General features: G+C 39.9%; 1 protein-coding gene across 2 annotated transcripts in view; it reads right to left on the bottom strand.

Moving 5' to 3' along the window:
- brsk2a (BR serine/threonine kinase 2a) overlaps positions 1-13117 on the bottom strand; it is a 182678-nt gene that overhangs the window by 69202 nt on the left and 100359 nt on the right. For both annotated transcript variants that reach the window (XM_086073668.1, XM_086073669.1), the window contains exon 2: positions 8396-8490. In XM_086073668.1, the coding sequence (XP_085929794.1) occupies positions 8396-8490 (95 nt within the window). The remainder of the gene's footprint in view (positions 1-8395; positions 8491-13117) is intronic.

Raw genomic sequence — 13117 nt, 5'->3', positions numbered from 1 at the left:
CAATTTTTTTTCCCAATACCAAATCTTATTGTCAGTGTTGTGGCTCCACAGAGAGGGCCGACGGATTTGTAAATGGTAAGAAATATACTAACACTTATAAACAACGTTGTCATCCACTAGCAGTTTACACAATTATGTACTGAACACAATCCTGTCCTCTTTTCAATTCAAAATTGTTCAGTTTTACAGTTTTATAGTTTTGCCGTAATTTTTAGGTTTTACGAGCAAAGGCGATGGCAGCTAGCAGGGTGTAGGGTATGTGTATTTATTTATTTTTTACTATGAAAACAAAAGCACATAAACAGGTCTCAGTCATAGTTTCTCTCTCTAGATCAGAAGGAAATGCAACTGTATCAGGCTCTCAGCATCAAAGTGTGTCGAGTCATTTTGCGCTTATTAAACTGCCATTGCAAAGAATTCAGACGGGTAAGTGTGAATTGATAACCTGGCAATAGCCAGATTGATATTTGTGATTCACTCAAGGGTGTTCTCCACAATATCAATCTGGGACTGCTCCACGGTGAGTTGCTCAGGAAAGGCGGGACATTCTTGTTTTGACCAATCACAGCAACGGATGAAAATGTCGTCTTCGGTCTCGTCTTAGGAGAAAAAAAAAGCATGTACATCTTTACCAGATAAAAATGCACAAAGCGCCTCTCGGTGTTCAACATTCAACAAGGAAACGGTGAGTAATTCTGCGACAACAGAATTAATTGTCGCGTCCATTCATCCATGTTAGGTTAGTTTGTTTCCTACGGTGTCGGCGCTTCCTGGTTTTATCACAGCTGCATATCGTGCCCCCAATCACAATGTTGCTTTGTAATTGGTCCTCGGTGAAAATCAACGGGCTCGGTACAAGATGTATTCTCTGGAGTTTGTGAACTCACAAATACCGTGAGAATTCAGCTTTTTTAGGTCTCAGGCTAGTGAATTGAAGTTCCGGCATGCAAATGTATGTAATTATGCTTTTGAGGATCTGCTTTTAGCGAATACCAGAAAAGATCGTGTTTGGCCGACCGAGCGGGGGCACGCCTATGCCAATGAGAATCATTTTGCACTTCCACCCTGTTAAGTCAAAACAGTGCACAAAACCTTGGCTTCTGGCTTTGCAGCAAACCAAACTGATGGATCATCGTGAAAGGCTGCAACATATGAAAGCCATTTATTTGACTGCTTCTGCATTAGATCTGCAGTATACGCACACACAAACTCAACATGCAGTTAGAGAAAGTGTGAGACTAAATGTGTGTGTTGTAAGCATTGCTATATCCCCTCCACCTGCGGCACAACAGAGATGGCAGGGAATGGTCAATCCGTAATCGTTAGGAGGGCAGGTAGAGGCGGCAGAAAAAGAAAGCTACAGTGGTGTCACTGAAATGTCGGGATAACAAGATTAAAGCAAGAGCGATTCATCTTGGACTCTGACATTTTGTACCTTGGCCGCCCACTGCAATATCTGCCGCTACTTCATCACTTGCTTTGCTCTGCGTCTTTAGTCCATTAGTTATTTTCAATGAGGTGTATTCAAGCACAGTCATTGATCCAGTTATCATCTGTAACAAAACATCGCCATACAGATGTACAAACACAGCTAAATTAACATGCATAAAATAAGTGAAATACTCTCTCATGAAAAAGTGGTGTAGAATTAAAACTACTATTGATTGTGCTAATGAACACTTCAAGGGAAAATAGTATCGATCCATTCTTCAGTATTTCAGCGTCCAGCTACAGGCATTGAAGCAAACTTGTGTACTATTCTACAGGTGGGAAATCTTTGTCTTCTACTTCCTTCAATTAAAACCATGAGACATGTCAGACATCAGGAGTCTGAAAACAAGGACCATCACTGTGCTGAAGTAACCACATCCATCTACTTAAGATTTCCCTTTCCAAACGTCTCCTCAGTCTGTCTATCCCTCTTTAACAATTCCTCCTCGACCTCTCCCCCTTTTGCCAACCTGATTCGAGTACCACGAGGGACTTTGAAGTTGTGCTGCTTGAGGACCAGAGCGAGTCACTCGGGTTTATTCGTTGTTCGTATCCCAACACCAGAGGCAGCATCAGTCACTACCAGCTTGCTAGCTGAGAGGGAGATGTGAGGAAAATATCAACGGCAAACACACACTGCTGCACACTAAAGATACTCTGGTCTCCCGGCGAGATGATTCAGCTTGTGGCTTGCAACAATTTAACCTGCCCTGAAACTAAACAACGGATTAAAGTCACAGATCCATTTCTTGTAATGATGAAACAGAGAAGCCTCTCATCTTATTGGTAAAGCTTGTCAGAAACCAATGGGATTTTTCTATTTTCTCCACACAATCATAATCAGTACAATCAGCATTACTGTAGGTTCTTGAATCTTAACATATATATACATATATAGAATATAATTAGAATATCAAGGAAAAGTCTTATTTATTTCAATAGTTTGTTTCAAAAAGTGACACTTGTGTTAAATTCCTTCACCACACACAAAGTGAAATATTTCAAGCCTTTGTTTTAATTTTGATGATTATGGAAAAATTACAACATTTAAAAAAAACATCCCAATGCTTCAGAAAGAATATTGTGACAAAGCTCAACATTGTAGGCTCCCTGTGTCCCAATTTTGTCAGCTAGTTCATGCAAAACAACAGTAGAGGTTTTCCTCAGTCGTTAAATTGTTTCAGTCTGGTTTGGTAGGCTTTAAAGCCTAGATACACCAATCCGATATCGGCCAAATGTGACCGATGCTTCGCCCTTGTGGTTTCAGCTTGGCCGTTGGCATGTCACATTAGAAAAATAAAGTTAAGTACACTCCAAAACAGACAGGCACCAATGCTAGTTATTAAGTACCTTCTGCGCATGTTTGAAGACTAATCACCATCCATATCATTGGCGGTGGTAGTCACTATTTCTCATTGTTAGAAAAAGGCACCGGGAAAGCTCTTAAGATGCAACAAATAATCTTAATATTAATTGACAACAAATCAATTATTTAAAAAAAAAAAAAACTATTAGCGGTGCAACGGATCATCATTGATCCGTGGTCGGTTCGGATCAGGCCCCAAGGTTCGGATCGCGCACAATCCGCGGATTGGTTGGTGGGGAAAAAAACAAAAACAAAGTGCACATTCACACAAAAGCAACATGATCACTCCACATTCACTATAATAGCAGCAGAGGAAGTTGAAACTTCTTGTGGATCATGTAAGTCGCATGTATGGGAGCATCTTAATGATACAGGATTTTTTTTTCTGCCTCTCGTCTCGACACCATTCAGACATGGCAAAGAAGCTGAAACATACTCAACGTAACAAGGCTAACTTTTCAAAATAAGGTACCAAATAATACATTGACGGCAATGCAAATAGCATTAGTAGACTTTTATTTTGAAATTTGCCCACGTCGTGGTGTGATGGCTAGCTTGACTTCCCTTTTGCCAGGCATATAGTATAGTCTCATTCTTGTGGTGACAACGATCATTACATCCATTCTGTGATAACAGGAATGGAATAGGAAGGTCACATTACATGGTTAAATGGAAGTTAACCCCCAAAAAATAATTTACATTTATATGATCTATGCAACAACAGTAGTCTGAACACGGTATTCTGATTAATATTGAGTTTGTGGAATAAGATTTACGCAGCAAAATCTACCCGTTATTATCCATCTCAGGGGTGGCTATTTTGCCACTTGCGGTCGACTAAAAATGACATAACCATAACGACCAATCAAAGCTCACCTGGTTTCGTAAACTGAGTCATAATGTATTACACTTAATTAAATTATTACTATACACTCAACAAAAATATAAACACAACACTTTTGTTTTTGCTCCTATTTTTTATGAGATGAACTCAAAGATCTAAAACTTCTTCCGCACACACAATATCAACATTTCTCTCAAATATTGATCACAAATCAGTCTAAATCTGTGATAGTGAGCACTATGCCTTTGCCGAGATAATCCATCCCACCTCACAGTGTATCAAGATGCTGATTAGACACCATGATTAGTGCACAGGTGTGCCTTAGACTGTTCACAATATAAGGCCACTCTGAAAGGTGGAGCTTTGTTTTAAAACCGCACCTTTCATTGCATTGGGGACCTTGAGCCTATACCAGCTAACTTTGAGCGAAAGGCAGACCACAACCTGGAGTGGTCACCAATCAGTCGCAGAGCACGGGCAACCATTCACTCTCACATTCACACTATCCCCGAGTGGGAACTGAACCTAAACTGCCTGCACTAAAGGCAGGCGGATGTACCAATATACTATCAGTGATACAGCTGAACATTCATGAAAAAAAAAAGAAGGCGTGCAGTCACAACTCGCACACACTGAGAGTAAGACAATTAATTCAACCTGTCCCGTAGAGACTTTCAATTCCCAAGCCCAGTCAGGCAAAGGGCATGGGGGCAGGGGGTGATGGAAAATACATATATATGATGTAAATATGTGTGGAACTGAAGTGGCATTACACACACACGCGCGCACGCGAAAAAAAGTCATTCTCTCCTCTAATGGCACCGTGGGGACCCAAAGTATAAGCATACTTAAAAATGTGACATCCAAAAATGTGACCCAATTGCTCTCATATTGGCTGGCAGTGGTTTCAGGATTCAAGAAAACTGTTTTCTACATGACTTCATAATAGTGTGCAAAACCATCAACACATTTTATGTTTGAAAATACCCACATATGTATGTCAATGAAAATGTTTCAAATTATGCAAGCTATGTGGAACTGTGTCCCAAAAGACAGCAGCGCACCCCACTATGAGGCCATGTGCAAAGATTCATGTCCACAGACACGGAAGAGGCCAGGAGAGGAGAGTGACTCCGAAGTGCAGCTTCAGCAAAAGCCTTTTGGTCTCGTCTGAAACCTGTCAGTGTATTTATCATGAGGTACCATCTTTTCACCTGCCGTATACACACATGCTCGGGTCCCGACTTAAGAAATAAAATGATGTATGTATGTGTATAGAACCTGCATAAATATTTAATACCACATTTATTCAGAAATCAGGACATTAATACAAGTTAACTTTGACCTCTACAATTACAAGAGGCGCTTGATGTGGTGGTATTGAGCTTCCAAACATTTATGTGTATGGCAAATTACTGGTTGGATAATGGGATTAGCTGCACATGCATTTTCAATTCCTTGTCTAAGGGCCGCCAATGTAGTCGGTTTCCTGTGATATGCAACATCCTTTGTAGGGTACCTATCAGGACTGGAATGCATAAGCACGTACGACAATCCTATTGGACACTTTGGCTAACATTACACAAGCACGTATTTTGTACACATGAATGTCTGGAACATTTTGTGTGTGTCAACCTATTTTATGGTCAACTCATTTGACTTTTCCTGATGTTTTTCCAGCCCTACCTGATACATGCATAATTTCAGATACATTTGACATTCCAAATATACTAATGTGTTGAAAATCTATTTGAACAATTTTACCGCCAAAAACGTTTAATAACGTTTATTAAAATCCAAATGAATGCCGCCAAAAACGTTAATTGATGTTTGATATGTTGTTTTTTCTCAATGGGCAGTGCAACGTGTTTGGTCAATGGGCTTGTGAAGTCCAAAACACCCACAAACTATGGCCAGCAGTTAGCAGCAATGTATCTCTTTTCTATGTTATTTTCTCGCCCAATCTCACTCAAATTACCCATTTTCAAATGGTGATTATTAAAGAACGGAATAAGGTAGAAACATACTTTTTTTCTCTAATGAAAGAATGGAACGGGATATTTCATTTGGTACCCAGGGTTATGTTTATGTAGTAAAAGTACACAATATTCTGTTTGCTTTGAAAGATGAGTTAAAACGCTCGAAATCGGCCGGCACTGTTGGGGATGTTTTTTTGGATAACGTGTGGCAGTAAAAAAATTAAAGTGGAAGCTAACCCACATTTTTTTCTTTACAATAATATCTTCTATGCAGGCCCACTAGTCTGAACATGGTATTCTGATTAATATTCTATTTGAGGAATATGAGCTAAGTGGCAAAATCATTAATTTTGTCACTTGCTGTCGAATGAAAATGACAGTGCCTATGAGCTCTGGTAACGACCCATCACGGCTCACCTGTTTTCTGAAGCTAATGATTGGCCATTAACGGAGCCCTGAGCAACTGACTTCTCCTTTAAGATGTGTTTAAATCTTGTGAAAGAGGTACAATTATGAAACAAAAATGATGTGGTCTCTTTGCATCACTTTGTGCAGTGTACTGGCTTTTGGCAACAATGTTTGAAGGCCTTGAGGTCATGGTGCTGTTTCAAATTCTTCCAAACTAAGCTAATTTAACCATGCATTTAAAAAAATAATAATAATTGCACTTGGGCTCAAAACATGCTGGAAAAAAAAACTGTGCTCAAATTCCCACAGCAATAGAGTCATGGACTTGGTATGTTATTATTTCAACCTTTGTCCAGTTATAATATGGATCAAATATAGTATGGAACATAGGCAGTGTTAGGTTTCTACAGTGGTAATATAAGCCAAATTTGCACAAAAGTCAAAATCTACTGTAGCCCATCACTAACCTATGCTAATGCAGGAGTAAAGTCAAAATACAATAAAGATTTGTATGTAAAAAAAAAAAACAACTACTAGATCATAAATATAAAACAATTGGCAAATATCGCATGTCGGGACCATCATAAAACAAAGATAACAACAAATAAAAGATGATGCCTCCAGCGTGAGCATAAAAAGTAAACGAGGGAGACGTTGTCACACTAAGCAGATTATTAATACTGACTGCTTATCAAACACTACAATCACTGCACCAATGACATTCCATTGAGAGAGTGAAGGATTCTGCCACAGACAAGATGCAAATGAAGGAATTTATTTTCCATTTGCAGAATCTGTGGTGTAAGCAAGTCTGCACCCTGCTTTCAATCTCTTATGCAAACAATTACAGTGCGGCATCAGCGAGAGTCCTGTTAAAGACAATTTTCTTATCTTGTTGTCCTTTATCCCGATGGCTAAGTATTCCATCAAAACAACGGCCAATTTTCAAAGGGACGTGAACTGGACTGCTCAGCAGGAAACCTGACAAGCAAAATGGGTTTGTGGGTAAAACCTGTAATACATGTAAAAGCTCTGACAATAGCCATCAAAAGTAAAACTTCACTGCATGAAAACAATCACAACAACTCAGTTTCAAGCTGTTACTATGCTCTAAGACCTTAGTATATGCAGCTCCTTAACACGATTAGTCATTCAAGCAGTTTCATGCCCAAAGTTGAGCTAGATAACTATTCGATGTAAGTTACTGTGTTTTAGGGAGTCATTTGCAAAATTCCCATGAGAGGGCCATCAACCAGCATCCATTACCATTATATTACCATCTGCCTAATGACAAAATGAATAACATCAACTTTCTTTTCCCCATCAAAACCCAAGATACTCTACAAAACAAATGCTTCTTATCTCCTGAGTGGGACCCCGAAGCTCTTTACACACTTTGACTCTAAAGTAAAATTTAAAAAACAATACACATCACATTATTCTCCGCAAAGCACAATAAAGTCACTAATGACTTCCATAAACAAACCCTAAAGTTCCATCATCAGAGATCTCATAACACATAACTGAAAATTTAACTAACCTCGCTGTCTTTGGAGATATTCCTTTTATTTATTTATTTTCTCTCTCTAAACCTTGATCAAATCATGCAGTTCCAAAATGAATGACATTGGGGCGTTTTGGGACGTTCAGCCCGAGTTGTAACATAACCATCGATTGTTTGGGGAGAGTGTTTTTGCCACACTTTCACATATCGTTGTAGCCTGGAGCTCCAAGGACTTGCCTGTCGTGCCTGCTCACAAGCAGCAGGTTTGCACGTCGTCTCGGTATTGAGAAGGGCATGATTGCATAACCATCGGGGAGGCATGACGGAGGCGCCTGATCATCCCAAATTTATTCTGCAGAGTGACAAGCGACATGCAGCCAGTCATAAAGAACTATCCTCAAAAGAGGAGAAGAACAAGGCGTTCTGCAATAGAGGACATTGCCTTGTGATCGCCACATCATCTTCGCAGTCTGGAAATTGACACAAATATATATAGAAGCAACTGTGTGCTTCAAGCTATGACATGTTTCCCAGGATGTGCAAACTACCAAGAAAACTAAGTAAAATGAAATCAACTCCCAAAGGTTAAGATAGCAAGAGGATAGGATAGGAGAAAATAGTGGCAAACTTTATTTTGGAAAACAGATCAACTATTCATCCATATACATAAATTGAAACCAGAGATCTTGCCTCTCTTCTCTCCATGTTGCAAAACAATGTTTATATAACCACACACAAACCAAACATGTTGATATTCACAGAGTCAAGCATAGCAAACTTAATAAAGAAGGTGTGTTACTTACCTTCATTAGTACTGACTCACTGAGTTTCTCGCGATTGACGATCTTTATGGCGACTTTCTGGCATGTTACACAGTGAACTCCAAGCTTGACCAATCCTACAAAAAAAAAAAAAAACACACAAAAAAAACCTCATTGAGTAAAACATTTGCATTTGTATATAGTATAAAGTACCACTGACTGTCACACCCAACTAAGTGGGGCGAAATTCGTGTTGATGGTTTCTGTATTTCTGCCATGGATTAAGTCAGGGCAATAAAAATAAAGCACCTGTACTAGAGGTTTCTGCTGCGATTTTAATGGACTTGTGTATGCTGAATTAAATGTGATGCATCATGATGTGTGAACTGTGAAGACTTTCCTTAGTGACCACACTCATGTAAAATGGCTTGTGACTTTAAGTCCATAATGCTGTTATTGACTGCAAACGTGTAGGGACACTTCCTTGAATTGCTGCTCTACGGGGTTTATTTGAATCATAAAAACAGTAAGATAGTGGGCCATTTGTGTTATTGATTCCTACAATGTGCTAAATGGCTGCAATGCAGTTGTGCTGTGTTAGCTAAAACGCAAGTAACAGTAGAGCCAACGGACACACACAGCCAGACAATGAGTCTATGACGTGTATAAAAACACGACAAAAGACAAGAAAGAGTGACAATAACACTTGAAAGTCACGCAACAGGAAAAAAAAAATGCAGTTTCACATCACAGTTTGAGAAACAAAATTAGCATTTTGCACCTCATCGAAACACTGTGAATAGCAAAAATGAGAATCAAAGATTTTTTTTGTTGCTGTTGTTTCAATTGGTGGAGACGGTCCCAAAAAGTCTTTGCTGGGCTGGACGCATGGATGTGCATTAAAGTGTTGCAATGTGCTCATGTCACCTATAGGTAGGCGGTAGTGTTAATTCCGTCAACGAAAACTAACACACATTTTCCACCGGACTAAAACTAGACTAGACTAGACTAAAACCCTCATTAATAAACAATAACTGGGGCAATATCAGTATGCATTTCCGTTGGACATTTTAGTTCATGAACAAAAACGAGACAATATTTATATGATTTTTTGTGTCTTCTAATCTGTCACCTGTCATGTGACACAGTAACACACTCCCTTTCAAATCTGCAGCTAGTGAGTGCAACATGCACACAGAGGACAGACAAGATTTGGATTCACGGTGAACGGTTAAAAAAAAAAAAGTACATTATAATAATGTGACATTAATCCAACAGCCATAACGTTCCAACAATAACGTTAATCTGGCAACTAACTAATGCTGGCTAACTTACTAGCTCATAGTGTGAAGCCATAGTAGCTACTTGTTGATATACTGTAATTGTGTGTGAACTTGTTTTTCATCAAAGAGATGAGAGAACATTTTATGTAAAATAGTTCTCGCTTTGTAATGTTAAACATAATCTGCTGATAAAAAAAATATACAGAGGTAAAAAGATTGTCCTGACTAAAACTAGACTAATACATTGACAGATTGTGTTGATTAAAACTAGACAAATAAAATTATGTTTTCTTGGACTAAAATAAAGACTAAAATGCTAGATTTATAGTTGACTAAAAATGGACTAAATAAAAACCGGATGAGGTTGACTAACTATGATAGAAACTAACAAGCGTGATTGAAACCGGACTAAAACTCAGACTAAATTTAAAAATGGTGTATGAAATGATCACGAGTAGGCGAAGGAGGTAGAGGCAAGCTCTGTGCAACTTTGCGCCAGCTCGCCAGCAACGAGCTTTGTCTGGCTCGTAGCTAGCTACTAGTTAGGCCAAACACGTTGCAGAGTCAGTAATCATCACCTGCATGGCAAAACGGTGACCAGTCATTTACAGGGTACTTCTAGAGATAGAAAAACAACCACATGCATATTTACAATGTCCCTGAGTGGAACTGCAAGCATGGTGCATGCATAAAAGGCAAGCAAGTGACAAGGCTAATAAGTAAATCACTGTTAACAGTAGATAGTAGGCATGGGACGAGATATCGTACAACGAGATCTCGCGAAATTAGAACACCACGAGATGTCTCGTTATCGCACATTACAAGACCCCCCCTCCCATCCCACCCCCCCCCCCCCCCCCAAAAAAAAGTGTCACCGCTGTTTCTTGAGGTTCAATCTTGCCATCAACCTTAGGTGACGTCAAGCATTTACAAAACTGAAGAACTTGATAGCCAAAGAGTTTTAAGGCGGTGGTTGAATTCACTGAAGCTTGAACAAAATGAGAAATACGAGGTGGGAACTATATCAGGAGTGTAAGAAAGAGAAAATGTAGTTTTAAGGACATCCAAAAGACCATTAGAATAGATGAAGGTGAAATGTTTGAAGATATTGACTGTCTGAGAAAGCATAATGGCTGGCTTGTTAGTCAAGGATTCACATTCACAAGAGTGGAGATGAAAATGCATGGCGAGGAGAAACGGTGAGAAGAGATGAAATGCTGGCGATTTGGTTGAGAGCGTAAGGCATTTGATCAAGACGTGGAACAGCAGTCACAACCATTAGCCCTGTGATGATCATCATATGCTAATGGCCGCCAAAGTAGCTCATGAGTCACGATAAATGCATTAAAGAGAAAATATCTTCCTGAAAACATATGGAGTAAACTGGATTATTGCCTCACTATCCATCTTCTAAAATCCAATGTTTGTTTTTGTGGGAAAAGTCTGCACAGAAAATCCATTACGATTTCACAACCATCCATTTTGTATATTCAAATAAACTCCTTTCAATAAATAGGGTTATATCTAGTGTTGTTCCGATACCGTTTCCGATACCCAGTTTTGCAGTATCGGCCGATGCCGATACCATACCGATACCAAAGTTGTTGTTTTTCTCAACATGAAAAAGCTGTCCTGCCTGCAATATGCTGCATCCAAAATCCTATTTTAGCGTCAGAATTAATGTTATCGGCATGTTACTTGTTAGTACTCACCGATACCACTGTTTTAATGCAGTATCGGGGCCTCTGCCGATTCCAGTATTGGTATCGGATCAACACTAGTTATATCTACTATATCTATATACCTATCATAAGCATCCATGTTGTTTAATCAGTAACTCTTTGACAGTGTCATCCATGACATCAGACTTTTTTTATTTTTTATTAATTAAACTAACATCAAGCGTTTTTGACATCAGTCAATAAGAGTTAACGTGGCTCAGCTATTCCCATGGGCTCACCGCCTTTGGGAGTGGCCGTGCGAGTTGGCGGTCTGCACCTTAACTGCAACAGCTGCTGTTGGAGAGGTGTGAGCTGGTGTGCCTGATTGAGGGGGTCTTGGCTCAATGTTTTTGTAAATGCAATTACCCATTTAAATCATTCAGTTGGAATTTTATATAGGTACTGTATATCTTAATTGTACAATACACCGATAAGAAGAACACACGCATGCAGGCATGCAAGCAAAAATGCTTGATTGATGGGGTGTTCAAACAACGACTGTTTCCATCTGCTGAGGCTGGGGGGGTTTGGTGCCTTGCTCAGGGGAACCTTGATGGAACGTAGCGAAGACTGTAATGACGATAGCTGTGGCATCAGCAATGATGCGGCTTCTGCATCTGTCTGTCATGTTGGAGAAGGAGCTAAGCCGAAAGGGAAAGCTCTCGATGTGCCGCTCGCCCCATGGTCACGGGTTGTGGGTAGTAACCGGAAGAAAAAGATCATGGACACACGCAGTTGAATTGAGTGATGCCTCACTGGTGAGATGTTTGGGAGGAGGCTAACAGGAACGCCTCTAGATTTCCCCATGCAGAAAAACTGGACAAAGAGGCCAAGGAGAGAGAAGTCTGTGCTTTGTCTGCTGCCAGCACGACCCAACCCCAGGTAAGCAAAAGATAAGATTTAATAGACACTCTTTAGGGTATATTCATACTTCATACGTTTGTTGTGGGATTTGTTTAAATGTGAAGTAAATACTGTATGAACCAAAGACAAAGTTTGGTACCGGAGTCCGTGTTCATGTTAATTTTTTCCTGCTTGCTTTCTTTGAAAAATCACAGCGAGAAACAATAGTAGAATTTTAGAATTGGTGATGAACCGGGAAAAAAAATCCTGGCTGACAAAAAAACGCAACACCGAAAAAAAATATCCTCTGCCGGATCATTTTCTGCTCTTGACCAAATGTGTCTTAAGTGCAAGCACTCTGTGTTCCTTCCAAGCAATGTCCCCGCTTTCACAGCAGCTGGAGAGACAGTCCTAGGCAGCCAGGCATTTTCCCATCCCAAGCCAATGGCACGGCTGCTGTGGCAGTGGAATGTTGGTCTCATTTCCCCACCGTCCACATCCGTTCAGTTCAACAATACGTTGGTGCATATGAGACTGACCAAGGTGTACTGTGGGCGGCAATAGCAGCGTGGGGTCCCGCAAACCCAAGAACGCGACAAAAGGGATTGGTGAAGCAAGTTTGTGAAAGAGAAATTTCAAGACAAGGGCCAGCCTGCACCAATCTGTAGAACATAGTATTTGATGGTGAGCAGCAAAAAACTGAATTTTAAGGATATTGGGCCCATAGCTTTGCTTGCTTCACCAAAAGTTGGTAAACAACCCCAAAGGTTCCAAAACAGTGGCAAAGGAATAAAAAATAGTTGCTCATCTTTGCAACACTGTCCCAAATAGTCGCTAATAGTCACCATCTGTCTTTCACAAACACTTTCTCTAACATTGGCATGTCTGTCTGTTAGAATCACTAAAACTCGCTAAAT

Source organism: Leptonotus elevatus, chromosome 4 (genome assembly GCF_054856555.1).
Source record: "Leptonotus elevatus isolate MCC_2025b chromosome 4, RoL_Lele_1.0, whole genome shotgun sequence".
Lineage (NCBI taxonomy): Eukaryota > Metazoa > Chordata > Actinopteri > Syngnathiformes > Syngnathidae > Leptonotus > Leptonotus elevatus.
The sequence above is the reverse complement of the archived record's forward strand: the minus strand, read 5'-3'. Positions and strand labels throughout refer to the sequence as shown.